The sequence below is a fragment of the Hevea brasiliensis genome, chromosome 15 (assembly GCF_030052815.1).
Source record: "Hevea brasiliensis isolate MT/VB/25A 57/8 chromosome 15, ASM3005281v1, whole genome shotgun sequence".
In the NCBI taxonomy this organism is placed as follows: Eukaryota; Viridiplantae; Streptophyta; class Magnoliopsida; order Malpighiales; family Euphorbiaceae; genus Hevea; species Hevea brasiliensis.
The window spans coordinates 71,058,397-71,077,697 of NC_079507.1; the positions used below are offsets into that span (position 1 = coordinate 71,058,397).

A 19,301-nucleotide genomic window follows, 5' to 3' on the forward strand; every position below is an offset into this window, starting at 1 on the left:
TACTTTTTAGTCAAATTTAAATTAAAATTTCTTCCCCTTAATATATTAGAAATTATAATTATAAAGATAAAATGATAGAGTTAAAAAATAAAAAAAAGTTAATTTATAAAAATTAATTAAAACTAAAAAGTTAATAAAATAAAAATACAGAACAAACGAGAATAGATGTTTAGTTTTATTAAGATAGACATTAAATAATAATTTTTAATAAAAATAAAAGATAAATAAAATACCCATTTTGTGCACCGACAAGTCAACAAAACGTCGGCGTTTAGTCAAACGACGTTGTCCGGAACTTTCCCCCCTGAAATGTTAAAACCCTCCCTGATAGTTTTTAGGGTTTAGGGACCGTAGCAATTTTCGAAAATAGACCCGCCGTTAGCAGGAAGGCAAGAAAGCGAAAGCATCTTTAATTTTGGGATTTAGGATTTTATATTTGGTCTTGGATTATCGATTATGTGGCCTGGAGCTGGGTTGAACTTGAGATGGAATATCCGGCGATTTTGTACGGTGGCAACTCGCCGTGTTCTGGACGAGGGTGACTGGCTTTATTCGTCGGAGTGGTGGGGTACGGATTCCGATGGCCATACCGTTCTACGTTCTACTTCCGATAAAGGAAACGGCGTCGTCTCAGTCCTCGCTTATCCTTCTTCTAGACCTGTCAGTCTCTCTCTGCCATCTTTACCCGTCTATGGTTATTAATTCTATAACAATTCTTTAAATGAAAACTGGTCTTGATCCAAGATCATCTTTAGGGAGGGTTCCCCTAAATCGCTGCCTCAAATCTTATTTCTAAAGCTCCAGGTAGTTAAAAAACCTTGCCATGTTCCCATTATCAAGCATCATATTGTGCTTGAAGAAGTTTCATATTGTCCTTGAAGAAGTTTCATATTGTCTGCTGCGAGCCTGCAACTGATAATTGGTGATACGGGAGTAGGTATCATTCTTTTTAAGGGGGGAGGGCGTATGTTTTGCAATCTTGATAACACTTAGTGAAGCTTTGGGCCTGCAATGGCTACAGTGCACGTTCAAGATCTTTATGCAAAATTACTCTCCAAGTTTCCTTTTCGGACCATACTTTGATGGGATCATAATTGATTCATGGCCTTTTCTTTTTCTGTTTTCTTAAATATGTTTAACCTGTGTTCAATCGATGCTGTTGCTTGTGTCCAAAATCTCTTATATTCTGAAGTATACGTTTTCCATTGACAAGGATTTACTGAATGGTTTTGCTGTAAATTTTGCAGAATGAGATTCACTGGCCAGAAACTGAGAAATGGCTTCAGCAAAGTTATGCCCAGATACATCCAGGTCAAGAACACAATGTACGTTTCCGGATACTTGGATATCAGTGGCGCACACTTCGCTTTAATGATGATACACGCCAAAGCACTGCTAAAGTGATGGCAGCTTACCAACAATCAGAACCTAATTCTATATTCCTAATGCAGCAGGCACATTGTTTAGCTGTTCCATGTAAAGTTCTTTTCTTTTTTCTTTTTCTTTCCATTTAATGTTGTTGTACTGCTCTTGATTGGCTCAAGCCTTATAGCTTCTCCTTACTAGAAGCTGCTAATGTGTCGAAAGATTTGTTTTTCACCTTCCCATTCTTAATTTTGATAGAAGCTCATTTGATCCTTAGATGAGCTTAAGCAATGATGAAGTAGGGATCAAATTAATGTTCTCAAACCTTTCAATATTGATGAGGCTAGCATGGTAGATCAGGGCTGTTCAAACATGTCTGAGAATTACATAATCTATAGTTGGACAAGTCACTATCAAAATTAATAGATTAATTCCAACAAATGGTTATCGCCATTGTCAGAGAAATCCTCTTTTCTGGGGTTCCCCATTTGTTATTTTATTAGCTACTTACTTTGCAAGGTGAGGAGCTTTGGTCTTTGAAATTTTGGTAATTATGTCCCCTTGGAGTCCCTTAGAGGATGGGGGTTTCCTCTCTCTCTGTGTTGGTGGAATTATATTATTTCAAATTCCTATTCCCTGATTAAGAAAAATTTTGGATTTATCAGCGATTTGCTGGATTTGAAGAGTTGTATATATAGAGGTTCCTTCTATGAGTCTTGTATATGTTCCAGTAGTTATCCATTTTGCTGCTCAAGTCATGACTAGACCACCAAGTTATTATTGCATTTATTATTCATTTGGCTTAAGAGAGCATAATTTATGGATTTGGGCAAGATCTGTTGTAGTATCTTCTTTCACTGTTATTTCATCCCTCATTTGTTAATCTTGGTAATTATGTTCTAGCTAATATAGTTTTGATGGGTACCACTGTATGTTCACTGTGTCTGAAATTAATGGGTGATTTAGTTAATGCCTTTTTTTGTTGGAAGCCCTTACTAACATAAAATGGCATATAACAAAGAGGTGCATCAGAGGAATTTTTCAAATCAGGGCAACTCTTGTGAATTGCATTTTCTTATGCAGCTTCCATGCAGAATGTGTTTCTTTCTATTTTGCTTTTAATATTTACTATTTTACTGCAGCTTGTTGAAAACTATAGTCTCAGTTTGCTTCTTAAGCTAACTAATGGATTGGTCATCATAATTTTATTTCTTTGTACATTCGTACATGTGTTTTTGTCTAGACATGCATGTGTACACATGCTTATATATTCTGTTCATTTAATGATGCGGTATCTTTATCTTCATATGTGGTGTTGATCTCTTCAGCCATGCAATTAAAGCAACTAATCTGACTCTACATCTCTTTGTATATTATTGTTCAATATGCAGATAAATTTTCTGTTTACTGTTTGATGCCATTGTGCAGATCTGAAAAGCATGGTGTCTGTTGGGATGACTACTATAGCATCCTGTAATTATGACTTTGTGGATGCTGTATATGGGAAGAAACAAATGCGCATTTTATGCATTGGTCATGGTGGGGGAAGCTTACCATTGTTTCTGGCTAGCAAAATTCAAGGTGGGATACTATCCTTTTCCCTACAGTATGTGTTTTTTTGTTTTGGTTATCAAAGGACACAAATTCACTTGTTGCTAATCAGGAGTTGAAGTAGTGTTATACAAATTTTATTGTTGCAAATTAGTGGGAGGAAGGCTGCACTGGCCCCCAGCTTTTTTTCATTAAACAGGGATGGAAGTTGTTCATTGCTGCAAACCAAAATGACTGCCTTCACTGATCTGTACTTATCATGCAGCGAACACTGTCTAAACTGCCTTGCATATGCATTTTGTAATATCTTATTTTTCTGTGCACATGCATATGCAGGGTGACAAATGCAGAAGGAACATGAGAAAGAGGCCAGGTAAATGAATAATTACACAAGAACAATTTGCTGCATATGTAATCCCAACTTCTTTATAATAAAAGGAAAGAAAGGGCTAATTAGAAGTGATTCCAGGGTACATCTTGATTGTGATTATTTTGAGTTTCATTGTAAATATATCAACATAACTATTGTTATGTTCTGGGTCAGGCATCTAAATTATATCATCTTATGGAGGTAAAATTAATGTTATTGTGCCAAATCATGCAGTGTTCAACCCCACCCCTCCCCCTCCCTCCCTCCCTCCTCTCCCTCTCTCTCTCTCTCTCTCTCTCTCTCTATTGTAGTTGTCAATATTGTTGTGGTTTCTTGAAAGATAACTCTTTTTAATGTGTTTCGCAATTTCTTGAATTTGAGCTGGATGACTGGTTGTGAATCCTTACTAAAAACTCCAAAAATTTCTGTCTTGTCTTCAGGTGCTGTCATCGATGTGGTAGAAATTGATCCTCTTGTTATATCTGCTTCTATCCAAGCAATGGGTTTTCCAGCTTTCTCAGTTATGTCCTCGTCAGGTCAGCGAGCTTTATCAAAACCTGACATAATCGATGAAATAATGTGGAGAGGCATCCATGAGAGGCTTTATCTCTATGAATCAGATGCTGAGAAGTTTGTCCTCAACAACTGCAGCAATATATATGATATGATTTTTATCGATGCTTATGATGGTGATGACATCTTCCCACGCAAGTTATGGGATGCTGATTCCCCTTTTCTCCAAGCACTAAATAAACGGCTGCATCCTGAGCATGGCACTGTTGTGGTGAACCTTCATGCAGATTATGAAGCCTTGAGTCCAAATCCATCTGCTTCATATTTTTATCAACAACTTCTGCCAATGAGTATGCAAGTTCCCAAAGTTTGCCGAGCATACAAGGATGTTCTTGTGGGAAATGGAAATTATGGTGGTGGGAAAGAAGGTTCAGGTGGTTTTGTATTCACTGTTTCAGTTCCTTGGGTGTGTAATACGTCAATGGTTGTATGCAGAGGTTTAGGGATGAATAATAGAAACTATAGTAGGGATTCCATTGCTAGTACTGTGATATCTAAATCCCTTGAAGTGGAAAATATTCTGAACCTACCATTCTCATGCTTGGAGTATATAAAGAGAGATTTTACCCTTGTTGATTGATCTTATGAACTAGAGTTGATATGAATCCAGTACCTGCTTTGATAAATATTTTTTCAAATCTGCTGTGAAATTGTACGTGGAAGAAATCATGGAAAAGTTTTATTAAATAATTTTGGTTTTATTTTTTGCCACAAAAATAAATAAATAAATAAAAGTAAAGAAGATTTTTACATGCCACTCATACGGTTACTCACAGTCTTGCTTCCTAGATGTCAAATATCTATAAAAGGGTGCTATTTCTCTTTCGAGCAAAAGTCCTGAACCAAAACCCTTTAAATGGCGTCTCTGGGAAAGAAACGACTTGGTATCGGTAACAGCAGCGGCGACGAAGGGATCGTTGCTAGAGTGACGCGCACTGTATCGGAGTCAGCGATCGTGAATACAGCGAAAAATGCGGCGAACGACACGGCCTACGTGGCTAAGAGGCTGGCTAAGAGCACGGGAAAGGCGGCGTGGATCGCTGGGACCACTTTTCTCATCCTGGTGGTACCACTAATCATCGAGATGGACCGCGAGCAGCCGTTCAATGAGCTCGAGTTGCAGCAACAGAGCCTCCTCGGCGCCCCCCCTGGCCCACTCAACAAGTGAGACTTTTTTGGCGATGGTAAACTAGTAACCTAGCGTTGTTCTTTAATCACTGGGATGGCGAATGTGGAGTTTTTCAAGTGAAACTTGATGATTATTTTAGATTTTTAATATTGTTTGTGCGGTTCTTGTTATGCAATTTATGGCAGGGAAATTAGTAGCAGATATCACTTCCAGTGAAGAAAAAAGTTGAATAAATTCGGTGCTGAATTAGAAGCATAAACTAATTCACTTGAAATATTCTGGTATGCCCAAATCGATTTATTTCTTGATAAATACATATGAGGCTGAAATTTAGGTTCTAAATTAGTAGCTTAACGCAGTTGATGTATTGAATTCCAACTTATCTTCTCTAATAATAAGCATTGTCACTTTGCATTAAAGAACTGCATTTACCTTGCAAGAAATGGCCCTTTTACCTTCTTTCCTTTTACCCTTTCAAATCCACTAGTTTCAGTGTGACGCCTTCACTTGGTTGGGCGCTTAATTGTTATGTTGGGATTTTATATGGTGGGAATTTATTAGGAATAGCATTTCCTATGGATGTGGCAGTGAAATTTAGGGAAAGTTTCTGAATTTTGTTTTTACAAATTCTCGTTTTGTGGTTGCAAGATGCATGTCTGTTTTGAAAAGTCAGCAAGTGCTATAATACCAGGTCCATATTGTGTTTGTGAATGATGCTTGATCAAAGGTTATGATCAAGACTTATGCCTCTGTTCCACTAGTTTGGTTCCAATTTCTTGTGCACTGTCCATGAGGTAGAGTTGTTGCAACCCTCTGTCACCTTCGGATATTGCTCACAGTAAAGGTTCTAATCATGAAAATAGCTTTCGATCCAATTCCTAGGGGGAAAAAAAAAGTTTCAGACTTTCAGTTGGGGCATGGCGTTCAATAGGTATTAGGTTTTGAGTTTTGACAAATCTTGATTGTAGGCAGTTTACAAATTAGCTAAGGGTGTTGGAGATCCACTTTTTTCTTTTTTAGGAAAAACCCAGAGTTTCTATTTTCAGTCGCGGGCTTTGGTGGTCGCTTGTTGTGTGCTAATGGCTTGTTCTTAATCAAGAGCAAACCCTTTAGAAGAAAGATTCTGTTGGCCAAAGATCCTTGCTTTTTCTGCAATGAAAACCGCTTAATGCATGCTTCAAATATTCATTTCCTGAAATTGTTCATTTTTAGAGTTTCCGGTCATATGATTCTCTTATTCCCAAGAGATGATGATATCGGATGGATGAGACACTTAGAATACAAGTGTTAGTGGAGATGCAAACTGTGAAGCCCCCCAAATGCGAAGCTACCATTCAAAAAACAATGTTATCTGTTTACATCTCCTAACAATAATCTCCCTGTCCACCATTCTGCTGAAATATTTATAAGACTCATGGCAATCCTTACAAACATGGTGTTAAAAAACGGCCATTACGTTTTATTTACAGGTTTTTTGGGGCTGCCATGATTGTAACGCTTGTTAAATAACGAATTTTAAAATTTGTAGCTGCCACAATCGTTACCGACCATTGCTTAACCGACTTTGTATTTCTAGCTTTATTTTACATCTACTCCACCTCCATGGCTAGCTTTATTCACGTGAAAGTGAAATTAGTTTGTTGTAGAAGGATTCTTTATTCTTTGGTTTATTCAATTATTATGTTAAAGGACATATATTCTCTCTTTTTCTTTTTTTCTCCACATCCACAGTATAAAATTTTTAATTCAAGTGTATCAAAAGTGAGTTATTATTTATTATTTTCTCTTAGAACTTTTTTTTAATTATGTTTAGGTAAATATATAAATAATTAGAAAATAATATCAAATAATTGAATAAATATATTTATATATAAATTAGTACATACTATATAAATCATAAATCATTTTTGTGTTATACATAATTGCATTAAATTATGTTTAAATTAGTACTCCTATGCACTCATTTTGGTGGTAATAAGATTAGTTAATTACCATCTATTTGTTTTTTTTTTTATATTGATTAACATTAATGATGTATAAAAATAATGAATTTAATGTTTTTATTTAATATATTTATGATCTTATTTTTAATTATATCTTTGAATATATATGTGTTTCATTAACTTTGTAAATTTTTCACAAAAATTTGCGTAACAACAGATGTAATTACCGTTATATTGTGGTCCTTGCATGTCTGTTTTTATTACTCCCAACGGCGATTTAAAACCATGCGTACGAATCCTCAAGTTTTTCACAATCCTCAATGCCTGCCCTGGTGGGGCTACTACATCGCTAACCACAACAAATGCGAGGGCCAGCTTTTCGCTATGATACCAAAGTCCTTTGCTTTTCCCCTACTTCATGCAACATCTCATCCCAAACCGGCTCATATTCTAATTTCCCATTCTTCTCCATCAACTCAGCTACGCTGGAATAAATTTCTGCTGTTCTTTCACGCCTCCTATTCTGAGCATGAACCTTACCTTTCACTTCAATCCAACTCTTCTCTTCTTTCTTCTTCGTCCTCTTATCTTTCGTTAGTTTCACCATGATATGCACAAGATGCCAACAATGTTCGCCAGACTGCAGCATCTGGCTCAAATGGCATTGTCATTGCAATCTGCTCTGCTTACTCTAATCGCCCTGCTGGCCCCATTGCACCCACCAACACCAAGCATGTATAATGCTCCAAACAAGGTTCGAGGTCGTACTCCGCTCTCATCCTTGGAAGCCACTGTTCACTCTCAAAAAACAAAGCAGCATTCCAGACGCCGTTAAGCTAGCCAAAAAAGTGAACTCATCAAGTACAAGCCCTTTAGCCGGCATTACACTGTAGAAGCCAAGCACAGATCCCTTATCTTATCCCCCTGTTGAGCATAAACAGCCATCATAGCATTCCACCCCACCATTTTCAATTCAGGCGACAACTCATCAAAAACCATCCTATTCCTTGCATCTACTGCAAGCCCCTATAATCACATTCCTGTCCAATCCCGCAACCACATCATTGCCATGAATCACTCAACACTGCCCGAATATTAGTGTGAACTGTGAATGTGAAGAGATTTTATGGCTTGAGCGTAGAGGATGCGTGGGTAAGTTTTGGTGTCTAAATCTAGCAACTGGTTCATTGTGAGAAAAAAAAATCATATATAGCCTGCCAGCAGACTATAGATGTAACACCCCAAAATTTTAAATTTTATGAGCATTTTTGGTATTTTAATTTTATTTAAATTTTAGGAATTTTTTTTAGATTTTTCGAATTTTAAAAATCGGGTTCGATTTTCCGAAAATATAAAATTTGATGATTTTTAAAAATTAATTTAAAGACCACGTGGCAAAACTAAAAATATATTTGGAGTCTACGTATTTTTCTGAGTTTTCTGGAATTTTTTCGGAATTTTTGGACCTCATTTTCGGTCCCGAGGCAGAGTAAAAATTCAAAATTTTGTATCTTGAATCGGACCGACCGAATCGAACCGGACCGGATCGGACCGATCGAATCAGACCGGCCTTTTTCTTTTTCTTCTTCCCTTCCTCGCGCGCGTCGACCTCTCTCCCTTCTCTCTCTCTTTTCTCTCTCCTCCGCCTCGCCGGCCACCTCCCCTGCCACCCAGTAGGCCCTACGCCGCCTCGGCCTCCCGGCCCGCCGCCCCAAACGGTCGGAAAACGGGCGCGAACTCCCTCCCTCACGCGCGCGGCTTTTCGGCTTCCCCGGCCAAAATCCGGCCGATTCGGCCACCAATTGGACCAGGTCTTGTGTCTAAAATCATCTACTCGGCGAGAGCTTTCCATAGACACCAAGAACGCCGAAATCCATTGAGCGGTTTGTCCAATTTTTGCTCGGGAAGTTTTTAGCCCATTTCGACTTTTAGGCTAGATTTCTCGAAAACCGTGAATCCCACGAGAAAACCGAGAGTACCAGAGCGCTCCACACGTCGAGAGCTTCGCGGGGATATAAATTTCAAAATTTTTCGACACCGTTTTTCGGTGGGTCTCACGGAACTTCCCAGTGTTTTTCCGAGCATTAAATGAGCTTAGAAAATTCTGAAAAATTTATGTACTAACCCCTGTGTTATGGGCTTCGTGTAGGTATCCTCAATTCGCGGAAATTCGACAGTTGTCCGGGTCTGTGAATTTCCGACCAAACAGACCCGTTACTGAAAAAGTCTCCGAATTGGATCGAGGTTTTGGCTATCCCCCCATTGTCAGACGTCCCGAGCGCGTCCCCAAAGTCGGAATCGGCAAAGGTAAACCCGAACCTTACTTTTTCGTAATTTTCTAGTGCTTAAATAGGATTAAAAATCCATAAAATATTCGTGATAGCTTAGAAAATTATGATTCTTTTTGCAATAGCCTAGTAATATTGGTAAGGACCGCGGGGCAAAGTTTTAGAATTTTTAGAGCTTATTTGGGCAGTTTTTGCAAAAATGGTCAATTATAGGGATTAAATTGAAATTTTACATGTTGTGATGGATGATTGATTTGGTGGGCCCAGGAGGGGCTGTGTGATGTGATTGAGTTGTGGACATATGGATTGTGAATATAGAAGTGTGTTTTGAGCCATTTTGCAGGTTGGGTAGGTCCTAGGTATAGGGGAGACTCTGCCGGATTTTCGGCACGACTTATGACGTATTTGGTCTTTTCTTTGTTTGTATTGAGTCAAATTTATTAAATGATTGTAATAAAATTGTCGTGAGCTGACCTTCTTCCTCCGCCTCAGTGACCATCGTCAAGTCTGTGAGTAAAATATTAATTTTAATTGTAATTTCGATATTATTATATGTTCAAGTATGCCCATGCATCACTTATATGCATATATTTATGTAGTTAAACTCTAGGCACGATTTATGTTGCATTCATAACTATTAGCGTGCCATGGATGTTGTTGTGGTAATTTGGAGCAGTGTGCGTGCGTTGGCGTGCGTGTGATGTGGTGTGGACTATGGATAGGACGGGTAGACACGGCTTGAGATCTTGTTGGACCGGTCCTTGGGTAGACACGGCTTGAGTTCTTCTGGGACCCGATTTGGTTATTAAGTGGAAGTCCGAGCTGAGTTCTTCGCTGGCACCAGGTTGGATTTAAGAGAGCTGTATAGGGGATCAGCTCCCATATATTATGATTGATGTTACAGGGTGCGTGAGTGCTCCAAATTACCTTTTTGATGTTATGATGTGAAAATGTTGTTGATGTTGCATTTCACTCTACAGGGTGCATTAGTTTTAGATAGTTATAGAGATTATGGTTAAAATTGATATTTTACTCTCTGAGTCGAACGCTCACTTCTGTTCAAAATTTTTCCAGGCCACAGGAGGATATTTTTTGAGGTTTGTAACACCCCAAAATTTTATTAATTATGAGTATTTTTGATATTTAAATTTTATTTAAATTTTAGGAATTTTTTTGAGATTTTTCGGATTTTAAAAATCGGGTTCGATTTTCCGAAAATATAAACTTTGATGATTTTTAAAAATTTATTTAAAGACCACGTGGCAAAACTAAAAATATATTTGGAGTCTACGTATTTTTCTGAGTTTTATGGAATTTTTTCGGAATTTTTGGACCTCGTTTTGGTCCAGGCGTGATAAAAATTCAAAATTTTGTATTTCGAATCGAACCGGCCGAATCGAATCGGACCGGATCGGACCGGTCGAATCGAACCGGCCCCCTTTCCTTTTTCTTCTCCCGCGCGCGTCTCTCTCTTTTCTCTTTCTTTTCTCTCTCCTCCTCTCCCCTGCGCGCGCGCGTCGCTCCAGTTTCTCCGGCCAAATCCGGCCGATCCGGCCACCGATTGGACCGGGTCTTGTGTCCAAAATCATCTACTCGGCGAGAGCTTTCCATAGACACCAAGAACGCCGAAATCCATCGAGCGGATTGTCCGATTTTTGCTCGGGAAGATTTTCGCCCATTTCGACTTTTGGGCTAGATTTCTCGAAAACCGTGAATCCCACGAGAAAACCGAGGCTACCAGCACGCTCCACTCGACGAGGGCTTCGCGGGATATTAATTTCAAAATTTTCCGACAACGTTTTTCGGTGGGTCCCACGGAAATTCGCAGTGTATTTTCGAGCATTAAATGAGCTTAGAAAATTCTGAAAAATTTATGTACTAACCCCCGTGTTATGGGCTTCGTGTAGGTATTCTCATTTCGCGGAAATTCGGCGATTGACCGGTGCAAATTTCGGGCGAACGGACCGTTCTGGAAAAGTCTCGAATTGGACCGAGGTTTTGGCTAGCCCCATTGTCGAGCGTCGGCGCGTTCGAAGTCGGAATCGGCAAAGGTAAACCCGAACCTTGTTTTTACGTAATTTTCTAGTGCTTAAATAGGATTAAAAATCCATAAAATATTCGTGGTAGCTTAGAAAATTACGATTCTTTTTGCAATAGCTTAGTAATATTGCTAAGGACCGTGGGCCAAAGTTTTATAATTTTTAGAGCTTGTTTGGGCAGTTTTTGCAAAAATGATCAATAATAAGGACTAAATTGAAATTTTGCGCATTGTGATGGATGATTGATTTGATGGGCCCAGGAGGGGCTGTGTGATATGATTGAACTGTTGATGTATGGATTGTGAATATAGAAGTGCGTTTTTAGCCCTTTTGCAGGTTGGGTAGGTCCTAGGTATAGGGGAGACTCTGCCGGATTTTCAGCACGACTTAGGACGTAATTGGTCTTTTTCTTGAATTGTATTGAGTCAAATTTATTAAATAGATGTAATGTAATTGTCAGGTGAGCCGGGACAGCCTTCTTCCTCCGCCCAGCCACCACAGTGATTTGTCGTCAAGTCTGTGAGTAAAATATTAATTTTAATTATAATTTCGATATTATTATATGTTCAGCATGCCCATGCATCACTTATATGCATATATTTATGTAGTTAAACTCTAGGCACGATTTATGTTGCATTCATAACTGTTAAAGTGCCATGAATGGTGTTGCGGTAATTTGGAGCAGTGTGCGTGCGTTGGCGTGCGTGTGATGTGGTGTGGACTATGGATAGGACGGGTAGACACGGCTTGAGTTCTTCGCTGGGACCCGGTCCTTCGGGGTAGACACGGCTTGAGTTCTTCGCTGGGACCCCGATTTGGTATTTAAGTGGAAGTCCGAGCTGAGTTCTTGTGGCACAGTTGGATTTAAGAGAGTGTATAGGGGATCGGCTCATATACTATGAATGATGTTACAGGTGGTGTGTGAGTGCTCCAAATTACCTTTTGATGCTATGATGTGAATATGGTGTTGATGTTGCATTTCACTCTACAGTTGCATTAGTTTCAGATAGTTATAGAGATTATAGTTAAGATTGATATTTTACTCTCTGAGTCGAACGCTCACTCCTGTTCAAAAATTTTTACAGGCCACAGGAGGATATTTTGTTCTGGGTTAACCTGCTTTTCTACCTCGCAGGTTGTTTATCAATATTGTGTAATTTTAATTACTCCTAGAATTTCCGCATGTGTTAGCAGTATTTATTTGAATTTGGTCTGTAATATTTTTATCATGTTGGACCTGTAAACTTAAATATGTTATGCATGTTGATGGATTGGATGAGGAGTGAGCTCCCATTTATTTTATGTTGATGAGTATGTGGAGGGTGGTGAGCTCCCAAATTGAGTATTTATTGTGTTTACAGTCGGGTGAGTCAAAACTCCCGTTGGAAAGTCCATTTTATGGAAGGACTCTGTCCGTTTGTTTTCTTGAAATTGGGCCCAAATGGGCCTTAGAGTTGGGTTAATGAATAGTTAAGGCTTACTACGGGCCTCGGGGGCTTTAGGCTGGCCCAGGTCCTAGTGCCGGTCCGGCCCATAGGTTGGGTCGTGACAAATGTGGTATCAGAGCTTAGGCTCCAGATTCTTAGGGAATGTTGTCTAAAGTGTTGGGAAGAGTCTAATAGGAGTCACATGCGGAAATATAAGGTCCACATTCGTCTTGCATTGTCATCTTTGCTTCTAGTTTACCTCCATATGTTATGTATAAATATGAGTCTATAGAGCTGTATAATGTGCAGTTTTGAATTTTGTGGGCTAATGCTGCTGAATTTCAGGAAAATGCGTAGAAGCAGGAGAGCTGCCACTGCACCAGAACCAGATGTGCCCGACGAAGTGTCGGCACAGGATGAGGCGCCTGCCCCGAGGAGGCGGGGTAGGAGGCCTAGAGCTGCTCAAGTAGAGGAGCAGCCAACCCGATCTGACAGTCCTTTATGGCACAGGTCCCATGGACCCCATGGCGGCTACTCTAGTGGTGCAGAGAACCATCGACATGATGGCTCGATATGGTCCATCCTCCACAACAGATCCACCGCACCAAGAGAGGAATCTTACAAACAGATCATAAACTTCAAGAAGTTGGTGCCAGGTACTTATGATGTGTCGACGACGATATCGGTTTTGGATTCCTGCAGCGGCAGAATCTGATTGGTGATAGAAGATTGATAGAGTGTATGCAGCACGTCATGGGGCCCATGCCTAGGCAATGGATGAATGACTACGTGTTACCCCGGATGGAGGGTTTGACATGGGCTCAGTTTGTGGAACTTTTCATCAATCGGTTTGTGCCAGAAAGCTTCAGAGATCAGAAACAGTGGGCCTTTGAGGCCTTAAGACAGAATGGCAGGTCTGTAGATGAATATGCTCTGCAATTTACGAATTGAGCAGATATGCCCCTGCAGCAGTAGCTACAGAAAAGATGAAGGTGAAAAGATTCCTAAAGGGGCTTGACAGGAGGTATGCGAACCTGGCCATGATGTCTGATCAGTCTTTTGATGTGGTGGTGGATCGAGCCAGACAGATTGAGGTTAGCTATGCTGTGGATGACAGCGGAAGAGCAAAGAAAAACAGAGCAGAGGGTTCTTCAGGTGTTCCCCACATGGGTACTATGGATAGTGGTGGCCAAACTACTTACAGAGGAAGAAGCAGAAATAAGAGGAGTGGTTTTAGACACAAATCCCGAGGGTTCAGACCAGGGTACGGATCCAGCAGTGGTAACAGTTCAGGATCCTCTTTGGCACCGTGTGCACAGTGTGGAAGAGGACATTCAGGACCTTGTTTGATGGGGTCAGGAGTATGCTTCAGGTGTGGCCAACCGGGCCACTTTGCTAGAGACTGCCCCGTTTTCAGTGAGCCACAGATGGGGTCACAGGGTTCTGTTGCAAATGTTCCTCGACAATTGTATCCGGGTGCTTCCAACATGGCAGGCAGTCAGTTCAGTGGCCAACAGGGCCGAGGACAAGGGGGACGTGGATTTGGAGGCAGATCAGGAGGTAGAAGTCAGTATCAGGGTTCTGCCACTCAGGGTAGGGGACAAGCTCGAGTTTTCACCCTGACCCACCAGGATGCTCAAGCTTCAAATGCAGTTGTGGCAGGTATTCTTCCAGTACATTCTTATGAGGCTCGTGTTTTGATAGATCCGGGTGCTACGCACTCATTTGTCTCCCCTGTGTTTGCCATGAGGTTAGGTAGAAACCCTACAACTTTAGAGTGCCCTTTGTCAGTAGCTACCCCACTTAGTGACAACATAGAAGTAGACATGGTATTTCCGGGTAGCCCAGTGGTAGTGGATGGAAAGATCCTCCCAGCAGACTTGGTTCCTCTACCAGTAATGGATTTCGATGTAATCTCGGGATGGGTGGTTGGCAGCTCATTATGCCACCTTAGACTGCAGGAACAAAAAGGTGTATTTCCACATACCTGGTGTGGAAGAGTTTAGTTTTGATGGTGACAGGAGCGTGGCTCCATATAATTTGGTGTCAGCAATTAGTGCTAGAAAAATGTTGAGGCGTGGATGCCAAGGGTATTTGGCATTGGTGAGAGATACATTTGTAGAAGGTGTCAGCATGGAAAATGTTCCTGTTGTCAGAGAATTTATGGATGTCTTCCCAGAGGAGCTTCCAGGGTTGCCACCAGAAAGGGGAATAGAGTTCTGCATTGATGTTATTTCGGGTACAAACCCCATATCCATGCCACCTTACAGGATGGCACCAGCAGAATTGAAAGAGCTGAAGGAGCAACTACAGGAGCTTTTGGACAAGGGTTTCATACGTCCTAGCACTTCACCCTGGGGTGCTCCTGTTCTATTTGTGAGAAAGAAGGATGGGTCATTGAGGTTGTGTATTGACTACGCAATTTGAACAAGGTATCGTGAAGAACAAGTATCCACTTCCTCGGATCGATGATCTGTTTGATCAGCTCCAAGGAGCTAGATTCTTTTCCAAGATAGACCTGCGGTCAGGCTACCATCAATTGAGAATCAGGAATGAGGACGTGTCCAAAACGGCTTTCAGGACAAGATATGGTCATTATGAGTTCTTAGTGATGTCTTTTGGACTCACTAATGCACCAGCAGCCTTCATGGACTTGATGAACAGGGTGTTCAAGCCATTTTTGGACCGTTTTGTCATCGTATTCATAGATGACATTCTGGTATACTCTCGGACCGAGGAAGAACACGTGTGGCACTTGAGGATGGTGTTGCAAACCTTGAGGGAGCACCAGCTATACGCCAAATTTTCAAAATGTGAATTTTGGCTAGAAAGCATCTCATTCTTGGGACACGTGGTTTCCAGTGATGGCATTCAAGTGGATCCCAAGAAAATTGAAGTCAGAATCGATTGGCTTAGGCCTACAACAGTCACTGAGGTGCGAAGTTTTCTGGGTTTAGCTGGCTACTACAGGCGTTTTGTACAAGATTTCTCCAGGATAGCGGCTCCCCTAACTAAGTTGACCAGGAAGAATGTTCCATTCATTTGGACAGATGACTGTGAGGTGAGTTTCCAGAGGCTCAAGGAGTGTCTAACCACTGCCCCTGTGTTGACACTACCTATGAGTGGTGAAGGATACACCGTGTATTGTGACGCCTCCAGAGTTGGCCTAGGGTGTGTTTTGATGCAGAATGGAAAGGTAGTGGCTTATGCTTCAAGGCAGCTGAAGAGGCATGAGCAGAACTACCCCACCCATGATTTGGAAATGGCGGCTGTAGTCTTTGCACTGAAAATCTGGAGACACTACCTGTATGGCGAAGTGTGCGAGATATACACCGACCACAAGAGTTTAAAGTACATCTTCCAACAGAGGGACTTGAACTTGAGACAGAGGAGATGGATGGAGCTTCTGAAGGACTATGATTGCACCATCCAGTACCACCCTGGAAAGGCCAATGTTGTGGCAGATGCCTTGAGCAGAAAATCTTCTGGCAGTTTGGCGCACATTTCGGTAGAGAAGAGACCGTTGATTCGGGAGGTACATGAATTGATGGATCAAGGTTTAATCCTAGATCTGTCAGATGAGGGGGTATTGTTGGCTCACTTTTCAGTGAGGCCAGACTTGAGGGACAGAGTTAGAGTTTCCCAGCACAGAGACCAACAATTGATGAAGATCATAGAAAGAGTACAGCAGGGTGATGGTGGTGAGTTTGGATTTGCCAATGATGGCGCCCTAGTGCAAGGTTCTAGAATATGTGTGCCCGATGTGGACAATCTCAGGAATGAAATCATGCAAGAGGCACACTACACACTGTACAGTATCCACCCAGGTTCCACCAAGATGTACCATGATGTGAAAGATAGCTATTGGTGGAATGGCATGAAGAGAGACATAGCAGACTTTGTGTCCAAGTGCTTGACTTGTCAGAAGGTGAAGTTTGAACACCAGACCGTCGTGAAGCCGCAAGAGCTCCCTATCCCGTAATGGAAGTGGGAAATGATCACTATGGATTTTGTGACTGGGTTGACTCTTACCACTCGATGATATGATTAGATATGGGTAATTTTAGACCGCTTGACCAATTCAGGTCACTTCTTACTCAGAAGACTACATACTCGTGGGTACAAGATGCGGCTCTACATTCGAGAAATAGTGATTGCATGGAATTCCGCCCATAATATCCGATAGAGGGCCCCGATCACTTCTCGGTTTTGGAGAAAGTTGCAGGAGGCACTTGGCACACAATTGAACTTGATCTGACCTTCCACCTCGCAGACTGACAGTCAGAAAGGACAATCCAAACATTAAAGACATGCTTCGCATGAGTGTCTTGGATTTTGGAGGTCAATGGGATGAGCACTAGCTTTGGTGGAGTTTGCCTACAACAACGATTATCACTCCAAAGATAGGGATGGCACCCTATGAGGCACTATATGGAAGAAAGTGTAGGTCTCCTCTGTGTTGGACAGAAATGGGGTAAGCGAAGGTGCATGATCTAGAGATATTGCAGTACACTACAGAAGTAGTTCATTTAATCGAGGAACGATCGAGGCGACTTTTCGATGAGCGAAGAGTTATGCCCAGACGGAGGGATGTGGAGTTTGCAGTGGGCGACTATGTATTCCTAAAGGTTTCTCCAATGAAGGGAGTCATGAGATTTGGAAAGAAGGGCAAGTTGGCACCTCGGTATATCGGACCTTTTGAGGTTACTGATAGAGTTGGAGCAGTTGCCTACCGGTTGGAACTACCACCCAACCTCTCTCACGTTCATCCCGTGTTTCACATCTCCATGCTCAGGAAATACATTCCCGATCCTTCTCACGTACTGCAGCCGGATGTGATAGAGCTAAAAGAGAACTTGACATTTGAGGAGCAGCCTGTAGCCATAGTGGACTACCAAGTGAGACAGCTGAGATCTAAACAGATCCCTATGGTTAAGGTTTTGTGGAGGAGTCAGTCAGTGGAAGAGTGCACCTGGGAGTCAGAACGGGACATGCATAGCAAGTACCCGTATTTGTTCAATGTATAATCATGTATTTTATTCTGCCTTGTGTAAAAAAATTCGAGGACGAATTTTCTGTAAGGGGGGAAGAATGTAACACCCCAAAATTTTATTAATTATGAGTATTTTTGATATTTAAATTTTATTTAAATTTTAGGAATTTTTTTGAGATTTTTCGGATTTTAAAAATCGGGTTCGATTTTCCGAAAATATAAACTTTGATGATTTTTAAAAATTTATTTAAAGACCACGTGGCAAAACTAAAAATATATTTGGAGTCTACGTATTTTTCTGAGTTTTATGGAATTTTTTCGGAATTTTTGGACCTCGTTTTCGGTCCCGAGGCAGAGTAAAAATTCAAAATTTTGTATTTCGAATCGAACCGACCGAATCGAACCGGACCGGATCGGACCGGTCGAATCGAACCGGCCCCCTTTCCTTTTTCTTCTCCCGCGCGCGTCTCTCTTTTTTCTCTTTCTTTTCTCTCTCCTCCTCTCCCTGCGCTGCCGCTCAGATTTCTCGGCCAAATCCGGCCGATCCGCCACCGATTGGACCGGTCTTGTGTCCAAAATCATCTACTCGAGAACTTTCCATAAACACCAAGAACGCCGAAATCCATCTAGCTGATATTAAGATTTTTGCTCGGGAAGATATTCTCACAATTAGACTTTTGGGCTAGATTTCTCGAAAACCGTGAATCCCACGAGAAAACCGAGGCTACCAGCACGCTCCACTCGACGAGGGCTTCGCGGGATATTAATTTCAAAATTTTCCGACAACGTTTTTCGGTGGGTCCCACGGAAATTCGCAGTGTATTTTCGAGCATTAAATGAGCTTAGAAAATTCTGAAAAATTTATGTACTAACCCCCGTGTTATGGGCTTCGTGTAGGTATTCTCATTTCGCGGAAATTCGACAGTTGACCGGGTCTGCAAATTTCGGGCCAGACAGACCCGTTACCGGAAAAGTCTCCGAATTGGACCGAGGTTTTGGCTAGCCCCCCATTGTCAGACGTCCCGAGCGCGTTCCCGAAGTCGGAATCGGCAAAGGTAAACCCGAACCTTGTTTTTACGTAATTTTCTAGTGCTTAAATAGGATTAAAAATCCATAAAATATTCGTGGTAGCTTAGAAAATTACGATTCTTTTTGCAATAGCTTAGTAATATTGCTAAGGACCGTGGGCCAAAGTTTTATAATTTTTAGAGCTTGTTTGGGCAGTTTTTGCAAAAATGATCAATAATAAGGACTAAATTGAAATTTTGCGCATTGTGATGGATGATTGATTTGATGGGCCCAGGAGGGGCTGTGTGATATGATTGAACTGTTGATGTATGGATTGTGAATATAGAAGTGCGTTTTTAGCCCTTTTGCAGCTTGGGTAGGTCCTAGGTATAGGGGAGACTCTGCCGGATTTTCGGCACGACTTAGGACGTAATTGGTCTTTTTCTTGAATTGTATTGAGTCAAATTTATTAAATAGATGTAATGTAATTGTCAGGTGAGCCGGGACAGCCTTCTTCCTCCGCCCAGCCACCACAGTGATTTGTCGTCAAGTCTGTGAGTAAAATATTAATTTTAATTATAATTTCGATATTATTATATGTTCAGCATGCCCATG

General features: G+C 41.1%; 2 protein-coding genes and 1 long non-coding RNA gene across 3 annotated transcripts; all 3 read left to right on the forward strand.

The window, feature by feature from the left end:
- The first annotated feature begins 285 nt into the window (after nucleotides 1-285).
- On the forward strand, nucleotides 286-4,444 carry LOC110655592 (uncharacterized). Its single transcript, XM_021811975.2, has 4 exons — nucleotides 286-660; nucleotides 1,248-1,476; nucleotides 2,794-2,946; nucleotides 3,727-4,444. Exons 1-4 carry the CDS (start codon nucleotides 457-459, stop codon nucleotides 4,437-4,439), a joined length of 1,299 nt encoding a protein of 432 aa, XP_021667667.1. The 5' UTR covers nucleotides 286-456; the 3' UTR covers nucleotides 4,440-4,444.
- Nucleotides 4,445-4,677: 233 nt separating this feature from the next.
- LOC110655591 (mitochondrial import receptor subunit TOM9-2) lies at nucleotides 4,678-5,272 on the forward strand. Its single transcript, XM_058136192.1, has 2 exons — nucleotides 4,678-5,043; nucleotides 5,174-5,272. The coding sequence occupies exon 1, from the start codon at nucleotides 4,716-4,718 to the stop codon at nucleotides 5,025-5,027; it is 312 nt and encodes a 103-aa protein (XP_057992175.1). The 5' UTR covers nucleotides 4,678-4,715; the 3' UTR covers nucleotides 5,028-5,043; nucleotides 5,174-5,272.
- A 13,052-nt stretch (nucleotides 5,273-18,324) lies between these two features.
- Nucleotides 18,325-19,245, forward strand: LOC131173907 (uncharacterized). The gene is made up of 3 exons (XR_009144212.1): nucleotides 18,325-18,473; nucleotides 18,576-18,733; nucleotides 19,182-19,245. It is a non-coding gene; the product is annotated as an uncharacterized LOC131173907 (long non-coding RNA).
- The last annotated feature ends 56 nt before the right edge of the window (nucleotides 19,246-19,301 follow it).